Source organism: Oreochromis aureus, linkage group 13, assembly GCF_013358895.1.
Source record: "Oreochromis aureus strain Israel breed Guangdong linkage group 13, ZZ_aureus, whole genome shotgun sequence".
Classification (NCBI taxonomy): domain Eukaryota; kingdom Metazoa; phylum Chordata; class Actinopteri; order Cichliformes; family Cichlidae; genus Oreochromis; species Oreochromis aureus.
In genome coordinates this window covers 10,587,522-10,614,767 of record NC_052954.1, presented here as the reverse complement: position 1 = coordinate 10,614,767, position 27,246 = coordinate 10,587,522, and the positions used below count along the sequence as shown (strand labels likewise).

The 27,246-nt window shown below is 39.6% G+C and overlaps 1 protein-coding gene across 1 annotated transcript in view; it reads right to left on the bottom strand.

The window, feature by feature from the left end:
• Positions 1-27,246, bottom strand: part of wdr11 (WD repeat domain 11) — a 57,884-nt gene that overhangs the window by 13,748 nt on the left and 16,890 nt on the right. The window contains exons 10-20 of the mRNA XM_031737566.2: positions 26,806-26,982; positions 17,035-17,119; positions 13,905-14,011; positions 10,693-10,768; positions 8,004-8,112; positions 6,681-6,802; positions 6,017-6,164; positions 3,130-3,236; positions 2,645-2,759; positions 1,373-1,544; positions 465-573 (exon numbers count right to left, since the gene is read on the bottom strand). Of these exons, the coding sequence (XP_031593426.1) occupies positions 465-573; positions 1,373-1,544; positions 2,645-2,759; positions 3,130-3,236; positions 6,017-6,164; positions 6,681-6,802; positions 8,004-8,112; positions 10,693-10,768; positions 13,905-14,011; positions 17,035-17,119; positions 26,806-26,982 (1,327 nt within the window). The remainder of the gene's footprint in view (positions 1-464; positions 574-1,372; positions 1,545-2,644; positions 2,760-3,129; positions 3,237-6,016; positions 6,165-6,680; positions 6,803-8,003; positions 8,113-10,692; positions 10,769-13,904; positions 14,012-17,034; positions 17,120-26,805; positions 26,983-27,246) is intronic.

Below are 27,246 nucleotides of genomic sequence, written 5' to 3'. Positions count from 1 at the left end.
ATAATTGAAACTACTGACAACAATTGATGTGCTGCTCTGCTCACTTGCTCACAACCGCCTGCTTTCAGGGTAGGAAGCAATATTCCATTTTTATTTTTAAAAACACATCAGTAAAACCCATCTTTACACGGCTCAAACAGTTTATTCAAACATCAGATACTCATACTGATCATACTGATCTTGCAGACCACCTCAGGTCAATTCATGAACTTCTATTTAGTAAGTTGCTTTCTCTTACTAAAATGTATCTGCACCCTTACATACAAGAAAATGAGGAGTAAAGCTTCTGATCACGTCAAACCAAACCTATTCATAACGTCAAATCTTGTTGCTAGTTCCTTTAGCTCAGCAGCACTTTGTGAAAGTTAAAATCATCCTCAGGTCAAAATCAGTTAGCCTGACTAAAAAGGCATGTGAAAAGGAGACGATTTCACAGTGAACACTTGTTCAGAGGTGAGACTTACACTTGCGTGACGTCCATGGTAAAGGTTCCTGACCAGGGTTGCAGCAGAAGAAAAGCCTTTAGAGTGAGGGCAGCTCGGGGCAGCAGCAGGTAAGGGCACCACACTGGATCTGTGCATATTTACCACAGATAAGAAAGAATACAATATTAGACTGTGGTTTCATCAGCATCATAAACTGAGTGACTACAGATGTCAACCTGTAACTGGGTAAAGGAGCTCTAATCCACAGCTACACCGATTAGACATAACAACCACCTGCCTAATATTGTGTCAGTCCACCTTTTGCTGCCAAAACAGCCTTGACCAAACTGTGCTGTGGTTCTTCCCATATAGTATCATGGTGCCAGGTGTTCCCTAGGTATGCGATGCACACACATCTGGCCATCCACATGATGTAAATTTAAAAAATAAAACAGGCCACCTATTTCCACTGCTCTGTGGTCTATTACTCACGCGCTTATTATTGGCGCTTTTGGTGATGGCCGGGGTCACCTTGGGAACTCCGATTGGTCTGCGGCTATGCAGCGCTATAGACAACCAGAATTACATTTTTCTGCAAACTGAGCTACAGTAGCTAATCTGTTGGGTTGGACCACATGGGCCAGCCTTCACAAAAGCTGCAGCTTAGGAGACGTTCCGACCCAGTCATCTTGCCCAGTTTTCCAGCTTGTAGCGCATCAATTTTGAGGACAAAAGGCTTATTTGCTCTCTAATATACCCCACCCACTAACAGGTGCTGTGATGAAGGGCCAGTCAGTGTTATTTAGTTCACCTATCAGTGGTAATGTTATGCCTGATTGGGGTATATGCAACTATTTTTGGTTGACACTTAACAAAAATCAACCTCAAAAATCTTCATAAACCTTTTCTTTTCAGTCCTTTTACGCTGCATAAGGATCCTAGCTCACCAGTCAGGTCTTGTTCATCCATGCGGTAGCTGGCAGACTTCATGGCCATTTCCAACACTCGGATACAGCCATCGTCAGATGCCAGGACAACCTTGTCTGATGTGCACCAGTCGATGTCTAAGATGCGGTAGTTCACATTGCGACCAATGCGCATGCTGCTGACCATTTGAACCTGCAGAGAAAGGACATCCAAGGTGATTGATTTCAAATTTTAATCTAATTGCTTCTTTTATTTGTAAGGGCACAATATGGAAAGTTTTTTTTGATTAAGTAAAACAGGAAACAGAATGATGTTATGGGCACACAAGAAAAACTAAAAGTACAGTAACTACATGTTTATTTTGTTAACAACCGAACTGTTGTGAATTTGTATGTGATAGCGCAAGATCCCAAATGGCTCATGTGTTTCCCGCTTCAGCTGCTGATTAGCTCATTGGAAGGAGGGGCTGAAATTCTCTTTTAGATTTCTAATAATAATTCTCATGATTTGTTACATTAAAGCTTTTTCTTGTTTTCCTCTACAGCTTGACTCATCTGCTGTCTGGCTTTTATAACTGGGGACCATAAACAGAGCTCCACGATGACCATTTTCTCTCTACCTCACTCTTCATAATAAACCAAATCATCGACGCGTGTGTCATTTAATCTGCCAGTTAATATCTAACACTGATTGCTTGATAAGCCAACAAAAAATGTAGAATGGATACAGATAACAAAATGCAGTCGATGACATTAGATCAAATAAAAAACTGAAATGTAAACAAGCCAGAAGGAATCTTGGGCAAGATGAAAAGTAGACTGCTCAGAGGGGACCTTGTGGATGTTGACGACTTTGGTAAACAAAGCTAAAGATGAAGCAGGGATTCACGTCGCCTTCAGAAACCACAATCATCCATCCTGCTATGCTTGAGTTTTTACATGTCAGGAGAAAGCTTTTAAGAATTGCATGTGTGTACCTATACAACACACTGTAATCATTTGTCAACGCAACAGCAGAACTGCAGCAGTTGTATTATTATTACAGTGTTAGCTTCAGAAAGGACATTAGTTTAATGCACCCCATAGAAATACTGTCATGCCCCAGTGAATGCCGTTCTATGAAAACCCATTAAGTGTGCCACAGTGAGCCCGTAAACCACTGCTATGAACCTGAAGACGACTGTAGCTTTTTTAACTTATGAGCTACGCAGTGCAGTGAGGTTATGCATGCTGGGAATTTATAGCATCTCATCCGCAACTACCAGCATGTGGAGTTACTGTATAGAGTCTTACCTCTTTGGTGTCCCAGACCTCTGCTCCATCTGTGTACATGACCAGCAGCTTTTGGTTACCCTTCCCAGGGGCGAAGCGAATCTTCTTCACCCAACCACGATGTGTTGGTATCCCCCTAAAAATGTCAATTAATAATAAAAAATGACCTTATTTGCTTTGTGGATTTGACTTTCCAGCTTCATCACTCACAGGTTCATTCAAACACGCTCGTGAAAATGAGCCTGTGTGGCTAAGTGCACTACATGATGTACTGTGCGCAAAATCTGAGAGCGCATCAAAGGCCATATAATGCATTTTATGTGCCATGTATTCAGACCAGGTCAAAAGTGACCCATGTGTGATTTCAAACATGAAACCTACAACCTCTGAAATGGGCTTTACTGATCGATTTGCTCATAATGTTTACAATCTATGAACAGTTTCTTTAACAAAGCATCAGAAAGCAAAACTAGAGCTTTCATAACGTTTTTCAGTCTAGCTATTACCTCGACAAACGAGCCTTGAGATCCCAGAAGTTGAGATTGCCGTCCACATCCCCAAGCACCAGGGTGTCACCTTTCCAGGCAATACAGGCTATACTGCCCATGCTCCCCTGCAACACAGGAAGAGAGAAAAAGGTGTTAAAGCAAAGATGAAAAAGTGCTAGCCTCACAAGTGAGTCGCTGTAGCTGTGTCCTCTGAGTATTGAGATAAATTGCAGTCGAGTCCATGATCCTTCAGACATGCAGTCTGAAGTTTATGATTACCCATCATATAACTGGAGATAGACATCAAAAGGAATTAGGTTATTATGTTCACAAGTCACGTCTTTAATGCAGCCAACCATTGCGTAGTTAAAAAAACAAAAACGCGCAATTCAAACAGCATAAAAGCCATCCCTTTTCCCTCTGCAATAAAACATCTCGCTGCCAGGCATTTAATGTCGGGACATGAAGAAAACAAGACAATAAATTGATATATGTGTGGCAGCTGAGTGGTAAACAAGCACAGCATCTGAGTTTTGAATAAGGCCACTATGCTGCGAAGCAGAGTGCCAATGTTAAGATGTTACGTGTCAGCTCATCCTCAGTGTGTGATAGCCCAAAACTTTTTAGAAGAGTTTGGCTCAGTTCCCTGACAGAGATATGAAGATCTTCTATCATCCCGAAAAGACTGTAAAACCTTTGGGGTATGCAAATCTTTGAGAAATAAATCTGAAGCCGTCACAAAACTAAGGCTTTAAAATCCCCAGGTAAACCGCTGGTATCTGTCTACGTGGTGGAAAGCAAAGCACTGAATACGCAAACAATCCACCGGTTCACAAAGGAAACGAATATATTCCACAGGTTTCCCTTTAGAAATGCTACACGAAGTGAGATAAATGTTACTCAGTTAAATAGTATATTAAATGATAATGAAAAGATATGAGATTGTGCCATCTTCAGCGATGACAAAGATGTGGGCAATCAACACCCGACAGCAGCAGGTGCTACACTACAGCATGACTAAGCTCTAAGCAACTGCAAGTTTGAACAAGGTAATGAGTCCAAGAAAGTCAAAGTCCTCCAAAAGAAAGGGAGGCTTAGGTAACTGAAACTTTCTTAATTAACAATCAGAAGCATTCTTTGTTAGTGGTGACATGTCAGCTTGTAAGGTAATCGAACCATCCTACTGTCATGATGTTACCAGTGCATCCTGGATTCACCCGGGTGAAAAGAAATCCTGTCTTCAGTAATAGCTCGTTTCGTTTTACACGGGAGGACACTTTGCTGTCAGAGCGGATTAATAGCTAGGTTAACATGTACTTGCTTTACATATAAATACACACACGCTTTCTTTTTCCTGAAGCCTGACTCATTGCTCCCTATCAGTGAGGTGAACATTTGCTAAACGCTATCTGGGACAAACTGATGACACCGTCAAATTCGCAGACATTCAGCTGGCCGTTTGGTTCCCAGGAAAAAAAAAAAAAAAAGAGAGAGAGAAAACTGGCAAAAAACATAGCGCTGTACAATTTATCTTTGAAACCTTTACCTTGATTACATTTAGTTTATGACTGAAAGAGACATTAGGTTGGCAACATTTTGTTGGGGAGCCAAAATCTATATCATCCCCTGCACAAGTTCTCACAAATAAGCTGAAGGACACAGGATTTTAAAGAGGGAGTGGTGGCATTTACTTTATCGAGGGGAAAATTGGGGAGACACTGCCTAACAACCGGAAAGCAGAGCTTCTTTTGAGTAAAGTGACAAGACAGTGCAGATATAAAGTAAAACACATAACACCAAGGAGATATTTAGCCTTTAAACATAAGAGACCCAAAAGTAGATAAAGAACATGAAAAGAAAAAAGAGAACTTATTAGCCTTTGGCTAACAAAGTGACTGGAAGTGATGGATATGGCACAGACTAGAGGTGGGGGAACTCCAGGCCTCAAGGGCAGGTGTCCTGCAGGTTTTAGATGTGTCCTTGATCCAAGACAGCTGATTTAAATGGCTAAATTATGTCATCAATGTGTCTTGAAGTTCTCCAGAGGCCTGGTAATGAACTAATCATTTGATTCAGGTGTGTTGACCTGGGTGATCTCTAAAACCTGCAGGACACCGGCCCTTGTGGCCTGGAGTTCCCCCACTGCTTGCATACAGTAAAAAAACAAAAAAAACAATGTGTGTTATGAAACAGAGAGTAAATAGATAAACAGATGGTGGAAGGTTGCTGATCAGTAGTTACACTGTCAAAAACGTCCTGAAATGAGCTCTTTTCTGGTTTCAGGGGGAAACTACTGTTAAATTATCAGCAATCAAAGGATGGCCAACAACATGGGCGTGTGGACACAGCCACAGCAGGTTGTTGGAGCAATATTCACTGATTTTATTGGCAGACAAGAGGAAGTGAGTGCATAGTAAGCTCCTCTTAGGCTATCCTAACCTCTGATGGTATTGCAAATCTGGCCCCAAATTTGCCCAGATGGTTAGGTGACAGAGTGTTTTATTTTGCAAATACACTATTTAAAGAAAAGAAGGCACAATGAAATGTCACCTCTTTATTGTCACCAGTATCTTGAAAATGCAAATGTTTAAACTAAATTTTCAACGTTTTTCCTCACAACTTATTACAGCAACAAAAACACAAAAAGAGAGAGAAAGGACAAAGTCAGAAGGAAAAGCAATGATAAGAGACAGACTGATGTAAAGGAAAAACCTGATTTTGATCTGTATGTACAAAAAGGATTACCATGATATTAACAAAATGAAAAGAGGTCGATATGAAGCGGGGACAAATAGCTTTGTGCAAGGATCGGTGTGGACGACCTTGAAGCAGTACAAGAACTTATAAGGTAAGAAGAGACGAAGAGGGAAGGGAAAAAAAAGAAAGACACGGTCTCGGGACTCACATCAGGTGGAATTCTTGCACCATCTTTGACTGTGTTGCCCTCTACGGTGATGTGGTACACTTGTCCATCTGTGTCAGTGAATACAAAATGCTCCCTGGCTGAGATAGCCTGGCTTGTCTCCGACTTGCTCTCAGCATCCTGCAGGAGACTGTAGGGAGAAGAAGACAAAAAAACGATACTGACTATTCTCCCACCTAAGCGCTCGTCTTTATTCACACTTTCTCGTGTGAAATTTTTTGGTTGGACATCTTGCTATTCTGCTCCGCACTTTGACAGGGCTTTACAATTATGGTGAGTCTAGTGATTCCCCAACAGGGGTGGTTGTACCGCAGGAGGCACCTCTGCAGATGCCAGAGGGGGTGAAGAAAGACTGTCGAGAAGCTGAACTAATATGAAAAACTAGACACATATATGCACATATATATATGGGTTGTTACACATGAGTGCTACATGACATGTGGTTGAATAATTTATTCTTTATTACAATCTTTTCTTAATGAAACATATTAAGGACTAAGGAATTTGTTCTGGACTGTCTGTTCTCTTAACTTCTAACATTGGGACCATAAAAAGTAAATACGATCTCAGCCAGATGGATTTAATGCTGGATTTCATAAATGTCAGTCAAAAGGCTTCCAAGATTCTGGAGCTCCACAGCACTCACCTGATTACTGAGGATTCAACGCTACTCTGCTCGGCATCTGACACAGTCTGCCGAGCCATGGCCTCCCTCGCAGCCATCTGCTTCTTCTTTAGACTCTTCAGGTTGTGGGATGGGGACCATTCCTGTTGACATAACCAGGGGATTGTGGTTTTTGTAACAAAGCCATCCGTACAACACATTAGCGGACACAATAGCAAACAATTGCAGCCTGACTCGCAGACAAAGACAGACTGAGAGAAGGGAGATCTGCACACTCACATAAATGAAACTACGGGAGGCAGGAGATTTGTTTTCCTCAGCCCTCTTGTCTACTTTCTGGTGCACTGTGGCTACAAGTCTGGGTGACTCGAGGTTGTAATCAATATGGAAATGAGACAGCAAAACGGTGCTAGGGGAGGCCTGCATGTATTATTAAGGTTACTGCCGTTTTTATTCACACTGTGGACGATTTTTACGGCCTCACTGTAAAGTTTGTCCAGCATAACTCTTGTTTTATGAGCATTTCTCTGGCCTAATGAAGCCACTGCTGTTTGCTGAGCTTGGGGAAATTTTCCAGACTAATCTTTCAAATGACCCATGCAAACACAAGGCGAGGATGGGCCAAAAAGTATGAGACTATTAACACAGGAAAGAGTCAACAATGCGTATTTGCAACACTTTGTAACACAAGTTAAAATATAAAGTGTGGAGTTAATGAACATTTAAAATACAACAGAAATGCTACATTCCAGCATGTTGATGATCTGTTGTTCTCTTAGTGTTGTGGTTGATTGGTCGTCTTCTTTCGGATGCTCACCTCAGCAGATCATCAGCCTCACCCTATGCCCACCATCCTCCTCTGTCACACCAACCCTCTGTATGTCCTTCTTTACTACATCCATGAATGTTTTCTATCGTCTTCCACTTTCTCTCCTCCCTGGCAGCTCCATGTTCAACAACTTTCATTCAATACATCCACTCTCTCTTCTCTATACATGTCCAAACCCTCTCAGCCTTCCCTCTTCTGACTTCGTCTCCCAACTGCTCAAACTGATGTGTCCCTCAGGTATACTCATTCCTAACCCTGTCAGTTCTGGTCACGCCCAATGAAAATCTTTGCATCTTTAAATCTGCCACTACCACCTCCTGTCTTTTTGTCAGTGCCACTGTCTCCAATTCATATATCATAGCAGGTCTCACTACCATCTTGTAAAGCTTTCCTTTCACTCTTGCTGCTGTCCTTCTGTCAAAAATCATTCCTGACACTCGCCTCTCTCCTGCCTGGACTCTGTTCTTTACTTGGTACAAAACCACATTTTTATTAGTGTGTAAATGTGTTTGTACCAGTGCAGTAACAGTGGGGAAGTTCTTAGCCATCTCCCGGAGAAGAGTCCCAGTCCGGATGTCCCACAGCTCCAAGGGTTTGTCTCTGAACACGACCACCAGGTACTGCCTGAGGAGGAAAAACACAAAACATACATTCTGAACAACCAATATAAGGCTTGTTGTTGTGTAGCATAAAGTAAGACGTTAGCAATGTATGGCTAAAGTAATGATGAAAACATGAGTTGTTTTTTTTATTATGGGGTCTAAGACTTTTTGTGTTTATATGGTAAAAATAAAATGGTCAAAGTTTTAACACTGATATATGATTCTACCTCTGCACAAGAATTTAAATTCAACACAGTTTGCTGTTTCAACAACTCCTCCTTTCTATTCAACTCTCCATATTATCTTCTAGCTTAGTTACACCACTGTTTACAGTGTACAACAGATTAGACATTCTGACGTGTGACCTGATGTTTATCAGACTAAATCCACAAAATAATCACTGTCCAAACCTGTGACCGAGCTAACAAGCTGTTGTTCTACTGTGCAATTACACAAAAGCCAATATTTAACCTTCAGCTGCTGTACAGGAACTTAAGTGTGTGAAAAAAAATTGTCTTCTGTCACTGTAAATACAAACAGTAAGTTATAATTATTATAAGATTGTGCTTTGTGGCCTCCTGTAAGATGTGATGAGTCTCCCAGTAATTGTACTTTTTTCTCCTCCCTATTATAATCACCTCAGTAACAAACAGCTTAGCTGCTTTTTAAAGTGACGCTGTGCAGCTTTGGAGTAATAGAAGCAACCGTGGAAATAAAATAAAATACATTTTTAAACTAATATTGCAGAAAATCCCTCAAAAACCAAAACGTGGTAGGAGCAGCCACAGATGATCTTTTAGAGTGAACTCAGTTTCAGAGGCCAAAAAAACAAGAGAACCACAACAAACAGACACACATTGTGAGTGCAACTGAAAGAGGACAGTCAACATTTTCAGAATCTTTTCTAATGAATGATTGATTATTGAAGAAAAATAACAAAATTATTTGGTGCGATTCTAAGAACGTTCTTCAGTCTGACATCTTCAACAACACTAATCGGCCTGCAGTTTGTTGCTAACCACTTCGCTATGGCGTTTGTTGTTGCTTGTCCTGCTTTTGTTTAGCTATTCTTCTCCCACAAGTCTACCGAAGCCTCCCGCCACTGTTTGTTTGGGTGGGTGATTTGGGCATCAATAGCGTGTAATGCATTTAAGTGATACTTCAGACTTGAAGTACTCCGGTGACAAGTAAACTCAACTTTGCAGCGCTTTACAAATAACTTTAGTTCTATCAACACTGCCGTCTGGAACAGGTTTACTATGTCCATGCAAAAGATCTCCACCTTTTCTGTCCCTGCAACTTTTTTCCTGTTTTGGTTCATGTGAGCGCTGCAGCATAGGTCGGCCCACCATTAAGTTTCTTTAATTTCTCTCTCTCTTTGCAATTGCATGTCATCAGCCAACAGTAAGTCTAAAGCCTTATAAAATGGTCGCAATAGGTGAAGCAAAATCTGAGCAAAATTAAACTGAGACTAACTACTGAGGTTGTCTCGTGTCAGTGCTTCGGGTTTGAGTGTTTCTATATTCATTAAAAAAGCGATGTCTAATCACTCTGGGTTCATTCTCAGGCCTATATGTCCACAAACTTTAGCACACAGGGGTTGATTCTGTTCATCTCGATGTAGCGTTTTCAGTTGCAGAAACGTTTTGTCATTCATCCATCTGGACCCTAACTTGCTAGGGTTCATAAACTAGGACTAGGGCTGATTAAAAGGAGTGCAATAAGATCACGCACTGGTCAGTTCAGACTGAGACAAATGTGGGTTTACTGCTTGTTACTCGAGCTTTGAAAGCAGTTCGTGGAGAAGAAACAGTTTACTTAGTGCTGCATGGCAGAAAATCTTGTAGAATGCCATTAGCAGTACATTAATTGTCTCCTCTTGTGTTACAGCTTGTAATATCATATATAACATTCTCGCGGCCATGGCTTCTGTACTGACCCTTACATTTACTGCCTCCACCGCAGCCTGTTCCTTTCATGAGAGGAGGGGAAACTTGTTGCCACTGGCAATAAAGTAAAAATGCGCCGTCAGTAGTCGCCCAGTGTGGGCTGAATAATTAGATGTCACCTTCCATTATAATACATTATCTACCTTATGCCATTCGTAATGTATACACAAGGCTTGACAAAAGATGTTGGCCTTGAAAAAAGATGAAATGACTGTCTCCCAGAGAGCAGCAGAGTATGCAATAAACAGCTGCTGTATGAAAACCTTGTTTATAGTTTCATTTTTTTTTAAATGTGTGATGACTGTAAATGAATGCTCTATTTTTTTCCACTGAATAACACAGCCCCGTCAAAAGATATGGCAATGAAAGAGAGAAAATTAAGTTTCCAAACGCTGCACAACATGAATAAATGAAGGTTGGGGAATAATTACAAATGAAACAGCAAATTAAAGACAACTCTCAGCTTTAAAGCCCTTTTCACAGATTTCTATTACAATTTGATCCGAGTATGGCAAAACCACAAGACCACTCACACCTTTATGTGAAATATACACTCTGTGCTTATAAATGTGAATCTCAGCTAGAAACATCAGCAAGTGTGTGCTCTTATTTGTGTTTACTTTTGTTGGTGTTGTGGAGAGTTGGTGACTTACTTGAGATGAGACACTTTAATCATCTCAATGGGTGGCTCATCATTTCCGCGCTCGCCTCTGAATGCAAAGCATCTGCCTGGAAAGCACAACAAACACACACCGAAAGGGAGAAAGTGAGAGGCTGAAGGAGAGGAGGTGATAATTGAAGACAGAAGATGGTATCTTTCCTTATACCTGAGAAAAGGCTGATCCATCTCGTTTTCTTTTTAGTGCCAGTGCATCCTGGTTTTATCTCTTTTGTCAGAGCCAGGAGAGAAAGCTGTACACAACTTATTCTAACCATCTGCTCTAATCCGTGCTTAACACTCGCAACTTCCCGGTCACGAAATTCGACATTATGCAAAGCATCAAAGTGGCCCTGTGAGCAAAACAACAATGCCCTTCAGGTGCACTGCATCACATTTGCCAACGGAAGTGCTTATCAGATTTCGCGAAGGGCACTAAGGAAAGGTGGCCTGTTTGAAATGTGCAAGTGATAGAGGTGCCTGTTGTAGGTTTAACCTACAGCTGTGTTGATGACGGCAGGTGAGAGCTGTGGTGCATTAGAGGCTTATGAAGCACTGCTCACCATTTACACCTTTATTTCCTTATATAAAGTAGGAAGAATCACATAGGTCAAATGTGCATTTACAAAAGCACATCGCAACTACGACCCAGGGTGGAGCAAACACAGTAACAGAAACACCAAAGGGAAATTACATTCGACTTCTCATTACCATAAAAACTGTCAGAACCTGAAGCGCTTCCATGATTGGATTATTTTTGGAAAGACAAGTCAAAGGGTTGATGCCTGAAATGATCATGGATGTGTAAGTAACAAGTAATCATCAACATTTATGCAATAAATTTTTACATTGTACACGAGGCATTTCAATCTGGGTGCACAACTTATCTTTACTGCACCTTAGAAAAATCCTTTCACAGGAAAAACAGCATATCCATTTAGGGCAGCTGCTATCACTGCTGCAGAAGCCAAGTACCGCCACAACTGACAGCGTGAAGACGGTTTCCCATCCTAGAGTCTTCAACTTTATCAGGAAATGCTACAAATGCATGACTTGCCCTTTAAGTGGATTAATAGGTGAAGGGAAAACATTTAAGAACAGAACACACTTTTGCGCATGTTCACTTTCCCCGATTGACTGAAATGAACACAAATAACCTCGAGTAACAGAAACAAATCTGTGTGAATCTGACTTATAAAATCTAGACCATAAAGTTTAGGAGTAAACGTAAAAGCTTCACTGTATAATTGTTCTTTTAAACATTAAAAAATATGTGAAATATTCTACGAACAAAAACGCAATTCAGATACTGTATGGATATTGTTTAGACTTGAAACCCATAAATACTAAATTCACAGAAGCATAATGCATTCAGTTAACAAAACAAATAGTCCTGTTTTTCTGAATCAACCACATCATTATCTCAGAAATTCAAAGAAAACTTTCTAATAAAAACAAAAATATTGCCCTGTTTTTCAGAATTAATGAGATAAGAGCCTCTTTTGGGAGTTTAAGTTAACTTGAAAGCTTGATTTCATGAGCAATAATGGTCCGACTGCTTGGTTTAATACAGGGAGATACTATCATGTTATAAGTCGATTTGAATGCATTTTAGATCCTGGAGAAACGCTGCAAAATCCAGCACATATTACTCAAGTCATGAAATCAATGTCTCAAGTCAGCAGAAGCTCTTTTGAGATTTTAAAATATTTTGTTAAATCAGAAAACGGCAGATTTGTATTATTTTTTTATTAAAAATGTTCTCTGAAAAACATGTGCATTGAGCTTTTGTAGAAGTTTAGGTTGTAATCGGTAAATAAGATCAGTGGAGTTACTGAACGGTATGTTTTTAAAATTTTATTGGTCTTAGGGAGCTGTTTCCCTGTTTTCCTCGTGAACCTAGCACCATGCTAGGCTAAACAGATTAAATTGGCATTGATCTTTTCCATCTAATTCTTGGTAAGACAAACAAACAGAACATATTTTCCAAAATATGATGGACTAAACTGCACAAGAGAGATGTAAACCTGGGCAGTGAAGGCTAAAGATCCTGTCTGCACCTCCAGCATCTACAGGTGGATGACAAATTAAAGGAAAAACCCTTGTTTCAAACTCTATCATGATTGATTTGGTTTCTTCAAGCATGTCATTGTGAACCATATGCTACAGCCTTTGAGGTCAACATAAATGTGGTCTTTGTGAATTGTTACACTGACATGTTACACAACGGTGTCCACCAACACACTGATTTTTTTCTTTTTTCTGCGTCTCTTTAAACCTCTTTTAAATCCAGAGACGTAGGAAAATACTAAGACACATTGATGCATTTCTGGCAGCACAAGGTGACCCAGCACCTTTCCTTTAATTTGTCACCAGTCTTTAAATTTGTAGTAAAGAACAATTGAACGAAAAAACGATTAAGTATGTTGGATGGTGTGTGGTATTGTAACCAAAGGTAATGTCACAGACTATTAACTTTGACGATGCTGGTGCTTAAGACAGTTAATAAAGTGTCGTGCTAGTCTTGCCATTGTCCTAATGAACACAGGGCAAAGGCTCAGTAAATGAACCACCATTGTGACCATAATTCTTTTTATTGCAGCCATAAAAAACCTGGAGGAATTGGAAATATTTGACCAAAGCAGAAACGACTTGTGGAAAAGATGAAAGTTCTCATCAGTTCTTTGCATCTAAAAATTGTGTCTGATTTTCTAATATTTTAAAAAGAAGTAACAACAACACGTATTTTTTAAAGTTCCACTGAAGCCATTAAACATACTTTTCCTCATCACCCGAGGTTACAGAGAAATCATGCTTTCTTTCAGCTCAGAAAATCCAGCATTTCCTATTTCCACTCCTGTGGGAGGCAGAAACACAATAATTCTATAGACATGTAAGAAATCATGATGGATCTCACTTTCAGAGCTAAACTTCCTTAGGTGGTGCCCTAACACTGTTTAGTTTGGACCTTAATTTGGATAGTGTGCAAGTATTCCTTGGAGGGAAAATGGAAGTGTCTCTTTGAGAACCACACAGACAAAGAGAGACAGATAAAAGAGAAAGTCGGAGCGACAGAGACTCCAGTCTCTTTTTTTTGTGTTGGTAAGGATGCAGAAAGCCAAAAGAAAACTCTCAAGAATAAAGGATAATATAAAAGTTGTGGTTGGTACCCTCAGGTACAGATGATAATATGTGCGTGTCTCTCACCAGTAGGCAGGTCGACATGCTGCAGTTCATTTCGCACCAGCCCCATGTTGTTGGGTGCAGAAGTGGCAAAAGACAGGAAACTGGTAAGACTCACCCATTCTATCCCCCTGTGAAATAAATCAATACACACACAAGATTTTTAGTTAAACTGAAAGAAAAAAAAAAAATAGTGCCATCTAACAGTTGCAGCCTAGCTGTAAAACATTCCCATTAATACATCCAAGCGTGGTGTGAGGTAGATGGGTTTCGTTAAAGCCCAAAACAAATCGGGAAGGAGCAAAAATCCACAGCAAATGAAGCTAGAGAGTGTGAGATTAGGATATTTTTCGAAGAAGATGGCCCAGTGGAGGGAGCACAAACTCCACAGTAATGAGATGGTAAATAGCCACATGATTAATTAGTCGATTTCCCCACTAAATGTAAATGAGATGCTAAGAAACTGGGCTTCTTTCGGCATGGCTGTGCAGGGCAACGGCTGCTGGACTCATCTACATAAAGCACCTCTCCTCTCCCAAACTCATAAAACACACAGCTTTAAACCTAAGATTGTACATCACAGCACAGCACTATGTTCCACCTGTGTCTGTATATGAAGAGAGAAGAAAATATCTATTTATATGATAAAAAAAATGCACAGGGGGAAACATCGATGAGATCTGTTTAATACGAGCAAACACGTGTTTTAGCAGCGGACAGGTCAACGGAATACATATTGTATGCTGAGAGCGTAGAGAAGTGTTTAAGGAGACAAATTACAAGCGGGTGGAGACATGAATGCTGAGTGTCACTGCTGAAGAGCAAACTCACAGTCACCAGTAACCAGGCAGAAAAAGCCACTGCCTCATTTCTCCCTTTAATCCTTACATACACAGAAGGCGTTTCAAGTAAGTTCTGCTCGTGTTGCGCAGCTCATTAAACTTTGTTGAAGTTTTGTATTTGTGGATACCAACTTCTCTCATTAAAGAAACCCTGGCTCTGCTTGAACGGATGGTGTTTGCTCCCAATCAATCTCTTAACAGCATTAATTGATTCAATCTTGTGCTTAATTAATCCTGGTCAAATAGTTTTGCTGCTCATTACAGAATACTAACTAATGAAGCACAGTTGGCTCTGTGCTGATGTCTGGCGGTTGCATTGTGGGGCAGCTTTCTACACAAAGACTGTAAATAAAGATGGGGCCTTTTTTCCAGTGTGGCTTTTTTTTTTAGCTCCTTGGAAGTCCCGTTATGACCACTCACGCTTGGGCATCTCTTTAACTCCGGTCTTTAACATCAAATTCTCCTTTAAACTAAGTTGATATTTGTGCGTTTGATCCTCTTCATGTTGTTTTTTTGCTGAAGAGCCCGGAGTTACCAAGCGCAGCAGGTTAGGAATGGGACCAGGACCGTGCTCGTCATCTTGTCAATATTCATAAATGTATGCATCATGAATTCGTCCTTCACTGTGTGACTAACAATGAACTCTGTTTTACATTCTGAGGCAACCAGGCGGAAAACATTCAGTAAAAAATCACCTGAACTGTGACTTGTACGATCGTGTGCTGGCACGCAGTACAATGAAAAGTTTTTTGGCCGCGCCAGCACATTTGCTCACCGCTTGGTCCGCTCAGATTTCAGGTTCAGTGGCACACTGGAGGAGATCCAAAGTGCATCGCAGAGGTAAAAGTGTCAGAGGACAGAATGGGACTTCCACTGAGTGGTGTAAACATTAAAAAAAGCCACTGTGTTGAAAACACAGGCACAGAGGACTGGCTAAATTTAAATCGGGTATGGTTTTTGATTTTTATAGACCAATTCAAAGACAGTTTTGATCACATCTTGTACATTTGAAAATACAGCATGTATCGCTAACCACATCTGAAGAAGCACATCAGGACAAATGAGTTAAAAGAATAGGAAAACTGCACTGAAACAAAGTCAGATTTTAGTCAAGAACATCACCCCAATCTGTCTCCTAATTAGAATAAACAGCCTGAACACTTACTTGATATGAATTCGACATGACTGAATGGTGCCCTTATAAATATGTAAAATGATATGTGATGTGGATTCAGCCCAGCAAGCGTTCTGCCTAATGTGTAACCAGTCTTACAGACAATGCACTGCTTTCTCCCTCCCTGGACTTCTCTGTTACACCAACAACAACAACAAAACAGAAGGACGAGGTCTTTTCAGCAGCTCCCTTATTTCCCAAGAGGTCGCAAGAGTGGATGGATCCACACGTTTGATCTGGCACAGATTATACACCGGATGACCTTCCTGACGCAACCCTCCCATTTATCCAGGCTTGGGACAGGTATTAGAAGTCCACTAGCTTGTGACCCTCCCCCTGAGGCGGGGTTTGTGAATTGAACTGAGGATCTTTCACATGTAAGACAAATGAAATAACCGCTATGCCACTGACACCAAGGAAAAATGCAACAACAAAAAACAAAAAAAAAAAACCCAAACAAAAAACAAAAAAAAACTTTTTACTGTTTTATTCCAGCTTTTTATTGTGTTTGTAGTGTTTGGGTCCCAATTAGCAGAAATGTCAACAGCTTCTTATTGCTCCTGTTTTTAATGATCACTTTCCTGATTAAAATGCATTTTTAATAACAGAGGGAAGAAGCTTCCTAATTTAGATTACTGCTCTTTCCTGAACTGCCCCTTTGATCTGTGATTGACAGCCTAATTAATTAGCCGCTTAGACTTCAGGGACTGGTGTGTGTTCAGAGCTAAGGGTGCCACAACATGTCTGAATACTGGTGTTGAGTTTCTCCCTCAAATAAGTAAATTACTGTAAAAGGCAGTGGGAAACCAATACATCACTTTTCATTTTTTTCAAGATTGATTATTGTACTTAGCTAAACCACCTCACTTTAATAAATACTTGAAAAAAATATAAACCAAATAGGGAATTATTTCTTGTAAACAAACATGTGTTGACACAGCACATTAATTGTGTGACAGTGAATTGCCTGAATCCACCTCAAGCTGATTGGCTCCTGGGATTTGTCTAACATGTCATTTTTCAGCTAAAGACTGCCTTGAGTTCATATACTTGCTCATTACTGCGACTGAACTGTTGACCTGTAAAAAAAAAAAAAAAAAAATCTTTTTGTACACAATAACAGAAACAACAGTCTTACCTGACTTCACACGAGTGAACGCTGAGTTCTTTGTGGAGAAGTCCACTCGTTAGGTTGTAGACCAGCACAGACCCGTTGCTCGTGCCTAAGCAGAACAAACGGAAACAGAGAGCAGGGAGTAAGACATACGAGCCAGGCTGATGCAGAGAGGAAGAAAGGTCACAAGCCAGAGTTACTTATCATAGCAGCATCTAGCCTCCAGCAGTATCAGAGACACGATGTGTCAGTGTGACACCCCTGTGTGTTCCCTGTCACTGCAGTAGGTGTGGAAAGAGGCAACACATCAAACCCTGTGTCATTCAGCTCACAGCCCGAGAACATCGCAGTTTCATCTGCTGCTGAAAACGGCACAACAGCTCGATCCGTCCCTAAACTTTACCTGATTAAATACCGCAAGTGACATTCGACACTCCCACAAACTCAAACTTTTTTTTAAAAACATTTGTTCATACTGATATTACACTTTTAAAAGTTATTTTCTGACGTTTGCTTATGCAGCTAAAAAACATTTTTTGAGCAAATACAAGAAATGTTGGCCTTTTTTTTTTTGCACTGAAATAAATTCATACACAAAATATCAAACTAAGACAACTGAGTCATCACTTTGAATCATTTGCATCTTCTAAGGATGTAAACAAGTTTAAGTTCTAAAGCCTTTAATATTCCACCTCAGCTTAATTTACAAAGTGGACTGGCATCATGCCTATTGTGCATATGCAAATACCCCAATTTCATTTTCCTATATATGCAATAATATCCTTTATTTGCACTCTTTGCTTTAAACCATAGACTGTTTTCAAACTACTTGGTAGTTTTTCATAATCAGGAATGACAAGCTATTATAAAAAACCCAAAACTCTGCAGTGCATCTGATATCTAATGAAGACTCAAGTTTAATGATGTCTGGAAAGCATTTAACTGGGTCTGGGGCATTCCTTCTGCAGGTGCAGAAACACATTTAGTTTTTGCAATTATACTGACTGTGACCACAGTGACTATGATCACATGCTGACACAACATCTGGAGACTGTGATAGGCAGTGTGGCATGGGTGTCTATGTAAGCACGTTTGTCTATTCCCTTCCTTCTCCCGGTGCTGCTAATAGATGGCATGTAGTGTGGGCACAAAGATGTTTCAGCAGGATTTGAACAGGGAAGGACTGAGTGGAGATGACATTCCTGCAGCCTGATTCCTCACAGCCAGTGTTTGTTTACTTTATGCAAGATTAGTCAGGCTCTGTAGCTCGCAAATTATCACCTTATAGTTTAAGAGATTGTTAATCTATTAAAAACACATGTAAAAATGTCAAGTTGTTGTTTTATGTGGGTCTGGAATACACTTCTTGGCTCAGCATAATGACTCCAATGCTTTAGCTGCCTGGCAAGGTCACTGGAAGAACAAGACTGAAAGAAGTCGCTGCTTCAAGAAATATATTAGTGAGCATGCCTGCTGAAAGGCCAGCCAAGCAAGCTGTCTTTCCTAGTCCCAGTGTTTATGCACAGTTAACCAGCAACTGGCTGTAGCCTTATATTAACCACACAGACATGAGTGTATAAGTCTCCTCTAGCACTTGCTCAATAAGACCACACTATTGTTTATTTCATGTAGAATACAAATATGATGTTTTCTGACCAGCTATTTCTATAGTGCTAGTGGTAGTGTCTGCCTTGCAGTTTCTATCGAGACTAAAATAATAAGAATATCTCAGAGATTTTATGTCTTGGGTTGTCAGTTCTGTTTATTTGTCTTATAATAAGATAAATTGACGAGTAAAACAAAAATTAACCTTTATCAAAAAGACAGCAGGAGTTAAATATTATATAATGAATCATTAATTTTAATCAAAAGTTCATCCTTTAAACATTCTGTTTTGGCTTGGGCACGCATAGTACTTGGCGAAACGGCCTCACTAGCGTTTACTGATGATTTCAACGCTGAGGGGAGCAACAAGGTCAAGGCTCAGATCAGCCAAATGCATTAAAAGTCATTGGAAAACATTTTAGCATTCAGCAACAAAGCAAACAGTCCTGAACAAATGGTCATTCAGATGTTATCACAGTGAAGAGTTGGGATCAGTGGCTAAGTGGGTCACCTGGGGACGATGCAAAATATCTCAGGATAACTTCAGGCAGGTACAAGCTAATAAATACAATGATTTCGTTTTTGTGTCATCATACTGACAATTTATGTAATTTTTCATGTACTATAGTTTTTTTTATATTTACTATAGTATCCTTTTTTATTGCTTGTATAGAATATATAGCAAAATATTGCATTAATAGCGTATTTAGACATATTCTTGATCGCACTTTCCCATTTAATCTCATGAATTCCTTGAGAGTACCAGAAATCATTTTATCCTTATCCAAAAATTAATGTTTCAATACCAAGTGCAACTGATGACAGATCTGAACTTCATCTGCAGATGAACCCAACAAATTATGAGAAGGGGGAAAGACAGAAAAAAAAGACAGATATTATAAAGTGACAGCTTTGAATGGATTCTTTTGTGGGCTACAATCCCAATTCCTTTCTGACAGGCCACTGGAGCTGATAATTAAAATCCATCAATCCGATAATTGCTTTGCTTTCTGAGGCACAGTAGCTGCCTTCATGTTTATTTTGTATATTTGTTATTGATAAATTTAGATTTTGCTCTATTGATACTTTATTTAAATCATCTATTTTCTCTGGTCCAAACCAGGCAGGGGAGTGTAGCTGTCAGGAAAGTGTGGATAAATAAATATTAGAAGGCTGGAAGGGATATCAGTCTGTCAGTGTTTGTATAAGCCACTGAATAAGAAGGGTGTGGGCCTTGTACCTATCAGTAATGGAGCTGTCAGATGCCCCAAGGCTTACAACTCTTTAAACAGGAGACCAGACAGCAGTGATTTTGGGAAGCTCCTTGGGTGCAGAGCTTCTGTAACCTTCCCTATGAGAGGAGGCTCAGAGCAAAAAAGACTGGCAGAGGGGAAAGTGAGAGACGGAAATGAAGAAAACAGAGATGGGAATCCCTGCACTTTGTCTAACTGTAATGAAACTGTGGGAGGCAATTTCAAACCTCAGTGCTTTCACACCATCAGCAGTAGGTGCATCTCCTGCTTTAATTGCACCAATAGAAGGTGTAAAAAGTCTGTATCCTTAGCTGTTCCCCTGACTAGTGTGGCATAACTGAGAACTCAGTGTTTCTCCACTTTAACTTGCGCACACATCAGGGAGAAGCTTAATGCCGACTGGAACAGAGGCCAAGAAAATGAGCTGCATGTGCCAAGCACTCATGCGTGAATCAATCTGGATTTACTGATCAGGTTTACTCTCTGGCTCTTGGTAAATAGGATAAGTAATATATACCAACACCCCCTAGAATACCTGCCCCAGTGCCAGCCTTGGCATCAATACTGAGGAGGTGAGAAATGCAACTGTAACTCTGACTCATTGATCATTAATGATCAAGTAACTGACCTCACAGCCCATTGTTCATTCAGTGGACTGGTTTCAGTTATTGTCAAATGTATTGTTTATAAGATTGGGGAATCCTGCAGTCAGCTGAGACTGAAGAAGTCACTTGGATAAGTGACGAAATGTTTCTCCCACTGAAAACGCTACATCCAGATGAAAAGAAACAACCTTTTGGGATTTACTTACCATCAAGACAACGTAACCTTAAATCGTTTTGTATTTGATGACAGCGTAAGTAGGTAAAGTAAGCAAAGCAACGTTTATTTATTAAGCACTTCTCAAAATCACACACAGACTGAGAGACTCTGAAGTCTTTAGTCATGTACGAGGAACAGGATAACAAATTCTGAGCCTGTGAATAAAGATAGCCACCAGCATTGAATTTTGTATAAATGTGATTTGTATAATTAAGATTAATTTAACACAAATCTTTTTTTTTTAACATATATATATATATAGCGCAAAAATCACAAAAGTCGCCTTAAGCCACTTTATGTTGTAAACACCCTACAATAATACAGAGATAACCCCAACAATCAGATGACCCCTTTGAGGAAACACTTGGTAACAGTGGGAAGGAAAAACTCCATTTTAACAGGAAAAACCTCTGGCAGAACCAGGCTCAGGGAGGGGCAGCCATCATGCCACACCTGGTTGGGGGGTGGGTGGAGGGAGACAGACTGTTTAGTGCTCTGTATTTACATACAGGAATTTTATATATGACATTAGATAGGACATTACAGTAATCTGACACAGCGAGTAACAGACTCCAACTCTCCAAACGCAATATTTAATATTATTGTAACTTGTACTTTGTGTGCGCATTCCCTCTAACTGTGCTAATAAAATAAAGTGGCTATAAATACACGCATTAGCCTCAAGATACCATTTTAATTAAACATACTTCAGCTTCTGAATTATCTGGACGCTGCCTCCACCTTTCAGCGGAGATTGTGATTCTCCTTCTAAATCCTCGGCGTAATTAGCCAGACCTTCAAACTTATTATTCACAAGACATTTCACTGGAAGTGGAACAAAAGACACATTTCAATAATGCAGCTAGAGACTGTTTAACTACTTGACTGTGCAAGATGACAACGGGGACCTGCCAAATGATGTGCAAAGAAAACCTAATCATCCTGTTCTAGCTTTAGACTCAAAATGCTACCGAGAGCCAGCTGTGCCAAGTCAACCCCACACCATCTGCAGCAGGATGGGCAGCCACTCCAATCCCTCGTTAAATTGGGGAGGGAGGGTCAGTTTTTTTACTATTGCTACCTCTTCATTCATTTCACTCCTTAACAAAAACACACCTAAGACAATTTGCTATTAACAGTTTAGGTTTTCCTCTTTTAGAACTATTGCACTAATTAGGTGATAATGTGCAGTGAACTTAAGAAAGTTCTGTCTTCCATAACTGTGGACCTGACAGGTGTATAGCAAAAGTAAACAGACCAAGAAAATGGTTATAAGACGTAGAGCTTGAAGGTATTATTATTCATCTGCCTGTCTGTAGGTATGAAGCAGGCAATGTATCTTTAAGGTATGATTAATTTATGTGTCCAATGTCAGGGGACAAAGTGTAGCCTATTTTTCAGCCTGACAACTAAACTGAAGGTTTGCTGCAACGGGGAGCGAAAAGCTGCCTGCCTAGACTTAAAATGGAATTTGGCACAGAACCACGAGTGTGTGTGTGTTTGTGTGTGCACGCATGTCTACACACATGAAAAGCAATGGCAAAATGAGGGGAAAGAAACACAATCCTGCTCTTAATTTCCCCTTCAAATTTAGACTTTCATAATTTTATGCATCATTACTGTAGTGAGGAGGGAAAAGAAAATTGCTATGCCGATCTAAAACTAATAAATCCAAACTTTGACTGCTTCTCTCTCTCTCTCTCTTGCCTGGCAGCTGTCTTAGGAGAGTAATAACAGAGGATGATACTTCAGATTAAGTCTATGCCTTGTGCCATCATTTACCGAGACCGCACAGTAGGATTTGATGGCCCGCTGCTTACTCACCGTCTGCCTCAAGGACATAAATTTACAGCAATGATATGCATATTCACAAATCCTGACATGCATTTCATTTGAAAAAAATCAATTTTGAGTTGTTTTTTTTCCCCAGTTCAAACTTGAGATTGTGTTGCTATTTGAAATAAAGACCTGTTTAACTTGCTTGGCTTCATATCAGCTCTGTTAATTTCCTGTTAGGGACAAAAAAAAAATGTGATAATTTGACTGTGTTCATTTTGGTGTGTGTGTTTAACTTTGTCACCTTAAGAGTTTTTTGCTACAAACGGAATCAAATTTATGCTTTTCGAGTCAACTGGGGGGAAAAAAAACCTAGAGCGTTAACAAAGAGTGTGGATGTGCATGAAATTAAAATGTGCAGCTGCAGCTTATAGCTGCATAATCATTTCATCTCGTCTCCCTCTAAAGCAATCTTCACTCACTGGATATTTACTAACAAACTTTGATAAAAATCCAACCAGGCTTTTCCTCAAACAGATCTGTGGTAGTTACACACGGCGGCAAGAACGCCATAGATGAGTAAAATTTAATAAACATAAAAACAAAACGAACCCTTCTGTGCTTCGGTATGGCGAGCCAAACAGTTGCTGATAAACGTCCATTTGTGTCTTCAACTTGGCATTCTTTTAGAAATCAAACTGCTGGCAGTGCACCTCTATACATTTCACTGATCAATAAAATTAGAAAAGCACTATATAAATGCATTGCCTTTACCATCTATTTATCTGTTAGAGTTAGCCTCATCTTAATTGGCTTTCCTACACAGCTAGAAACTATAATTTCTCCAGACACCACTTCTAAAGCTGAAATTGCACTGTTGGTATTGGTGGGACTTCATTTTATTTTATTGTATTTTGCAGCCAATCGTTTAATGGACATTGTTAAGCTGTTGGGAACAACAAATAAAATCATCACTGTTTGATATCACTCATTTTCTAAGTCCCCCCCCCCTTTTTAGGCTACAAGCCACTCTTGAGCAGGCGGAGAGAAATATAGATATATAGGCTGCTGATATCTGCTTATACATGCAGCACTGAGGTGACATGCATATTTTCGTGCTAATTAGTGCTAATCTTGAGGTCACTTTTGATCAGGCCATATCCTTCAATGAGCTGAGAGTGATGCCATAAACCTAGTTCATTCATGACTTCTAGGCTAATCAATTACAATTAGACTATTGTAAATCATTATTATCATCAGGTTGTTCTAAAAGGTCCCTAAAAAGCCTCCAGTTAATACAGGGACAAGAGAGAAAGATCATATTTCTCTCATATATTTTTTCCTGTTAAATCCAGAATTGAACTTAAAATCCTTCTCATGAATTATCAGGCCCCATCATATCTTAAAAACCTCATTGTCCTTTCTTAACCAAGCACTTCGCTCTCAGACTGCAGACTTACTCGTGATTCCTTGGATAGAAGTAGAATTGCCTCAGCCTGATAGCTGATGCAGAGGCTTCAGCTATCAGGTCCCTCTCCTGTGGAGCCATCTCCCAGTTTGGATTTGGGAGACAGACACTCTCTCTCTATGTAAGAATAGACTTAAAACTTTCCTTTTTGATAAAGATTATAGTTAGGATTGGAACAGGTGACACTGAACCATCCCTTAATCACGCTGCAGTTGGCTCAGGCTGCTGTGGGACAGCTGTGATGTGCTACACTGTGACACACTGAGCACTTCTCCATTCACCTCTTTTCACTTTCCAGGTGTTTAGAATAGAATAAAAATATTATTATCCCACATTGGGGATTCACGATTTTCTGTTGTTGTTGTTTATTTACCACTGCAAGATGTCATTACTTTTTCATCTTCTTTCTCTCTCAGTGTTTTTGCCTGTCTCCCTATGCTTTGTTTTTTTCTGTTCTTCCCTACCCAACCAGTCACGACAGATGGCTGCCCCTCTCTGAGCCTGGCTCTGCTCGAGGTTTCTTCCTGTTAAAAAGACGTTTCTCCAGCCTACCTTCACACAGTCTTTGCCCATAGGGGGTCATTTGAATGTCTGGGTTTTCTCCAGAATGCTGTAGGGTCTTTACCTTACTGTGTAAAGCACTTTGTGGCGACTGTTATTGTGATTTGGTGCTATATCAATAAACCTGAATTGAAATGTATTTTCTTTATTAGCTCATAGAGTTTGAAAAATACAAGCAGTGGAAGCATTTGGCACACTTGCTACACTTGTGAGGCTGAGCCTCTGTGTGAATAAGGTGATAACAATTCCAGTCTCATAAATACAGGGAGCTTTTCCCACATTGGTTACAGCAATGCTGTTTCTCTACAGTGTGGATAGACTGATCCAGCTGTTATTCACTGAAAACATCTTCACACTCATCATGAGGTCTGTCTGGATATTTCCAGCTGCGGTTCTGTGAAGCAAACAGAGATGGACAATAAAAAAAAAAGCCAGTCATAACAGTGTAGTAAGATTAGCAAATCACACAGGAAGAGGTCTCCTGACGCACAGAAAAACTGGGCATGGTTGAAGTGAAACATTAAGTCGATGATCTTTTGATAACTTCTTGAAATTTTCTATAAAACTTTAAACAATGTGTGTGCCCGTATCTGACAGTAGCAGCAGCTATATCCAGAACAAACTGAATAAGGGGCTTTCTCTGTGTTAAAAAACAGTTGGATTGTGGAATTTATTGCTCAGGGCAGTTCTCAGGGGTTATGACATCACAAGCTGATATATTACTACTCATTCTGGAAGCCTTTTAAATATAGGCATGTACACACTGGTCTCTAGTCTGTAGTATAAAGCTGTATATAACAACTATCACTTACAATTATGTGAATAATAATAGTCAATAAGAGCTTTTTATTTAAGTATTAGCTGCTTTAAGGAAATACGAGTTATCTGTGGGATGTAATCAGTGCAATGGGGCCAAAATAAGATCACTTCAAGTGTTACAACTGCTGTTGATCCCTTTTGCAATGACATTACAATAAAATGTCTTTATAGCTACTAAATGCCAACAGAAGAAGCAGAGATGGAAATTTTACACACAGTAAATATTCGTTAAAGAACTTACATCCATGAATTATGTCTGTTTTTTTTGTTGGTGTTAATCTTCTATCAGGCATTCCTCCATCTTTAAATCCCCTCTGGCATAAACAAACAGAAATAATAAGTGCGGTAAAATGCTAAAACACTGCAGCAACAACAGCAATTGTATTAAAAATCATCACCCAAACACATCAAGGAAAATTCGTCTGACCTTTAAAATTGAAAAAAGAAATAAAAAAATAAAAAAATAATGAATTTTTTTTTAAAAGTAGCAATAAGAAAGCTAATCCAGGTGAATAGTAAACAGAGAAACAATGCATAGGCTTTCTATCTAATTTCCGTTTAAACAACTTCAGCTTGGAAAGGAACCACATTTAGAAAAGAATACATAAAAAATAAAACTATTTATGTCACTTTTGTGCACTCAAACATTTGTGTTTTTTACAGTAAAGCCCTCCACACTATACAACATCAATTACAAATGAAATGAACTAAACAAAGCTTGTTTTCTTACCATTCCAGTGTCGATGATGTTTAATTATCGTCTGCAGTCAACATGCATCTTCACACTGAGAGATGGGAGGTTTGAAAAACCCAGCACTGGTTTCCAAGGTAACCAAAGGTGAATCCAGTTCGAGTTACAGAAGCGTTTTAAAAAAAAAATGAACAAATGCAAAAGATAACCCGGCCAGCTACAAAGGAAGAATACGTCACTGAATAATAGAACCAAAGTCCTTTTTCGCTCCTCAGTGGGCCACGAACTCGGTCTCAAATACCAAAGTGTTCGTCAACATTAACTTACCCTAGCTTGACAATTACTCACGGATAATACAGTCAATGCTTAAATGTTTTGCCACCATTAATTTACTAATGCTTTGACATCTAATTCACTTGGTTGTGTATCAAGGACTTGTCAATAATAGTAGGTAATGATGATAAAACAGCAGCAATACTGTGTTAAAATCTTTAGTGGACTTGTAGGACTGCCAATGTGAACTCAAAAGAAAGCAAATCAAACGTATACGGTTCAACAAAAACACGACATTTAGACTAGAGTTAGCCGCATTTACAGTTTCTGCGGAATTTACCAACGTCACTTAAAATTAACTCTGTTGCGTGGTTATTAATGATTAAATGATGATATAACAAATCAATTGTTTGTTTTGTTTTTTTTCCAGTAAAACAGAAACCTCATAATGCCAGCAGTAGTGACTCATTTGTCATAAAGTTTTGCAGAACTGCGTCATTGCGAGTAACTGGTTTCCTATTACCTACCTACAGCCAGAAGGGGTTGATAGTGGTTGATATTTTTGGTGGTAAGAGGTGGACACATGCGGATGGCAAATGGTGGCAGTGGCAGACCAGACAGCAAACCGGTTAGCAGGAACTTCAGCTGGACTTCTTGCTGGTTGGAAGATGTAGGAAGAGTCTCACCAGCTATCAAGGTCTGACCTGGAGATGGACAAAAAAAGATAAAATAAAAAGACAAGACGTCAAGTTTTAAGTTGGACATAATATGAAAAACTACCTCTTATTTGCTCTTAAATAATGAAATAACAACAGGTTAGGAAAATCTAACCTAAATCAAGACTTTTCTTTCGTTATCACTGTCACCATTGTATTCTATCTTATACAGCTCATATGTAGAGGGAAGGCTATCATTCTGTAAATCAATCACTGTATAAGACATAGACAGCAACACTGGGGTGCTACCAT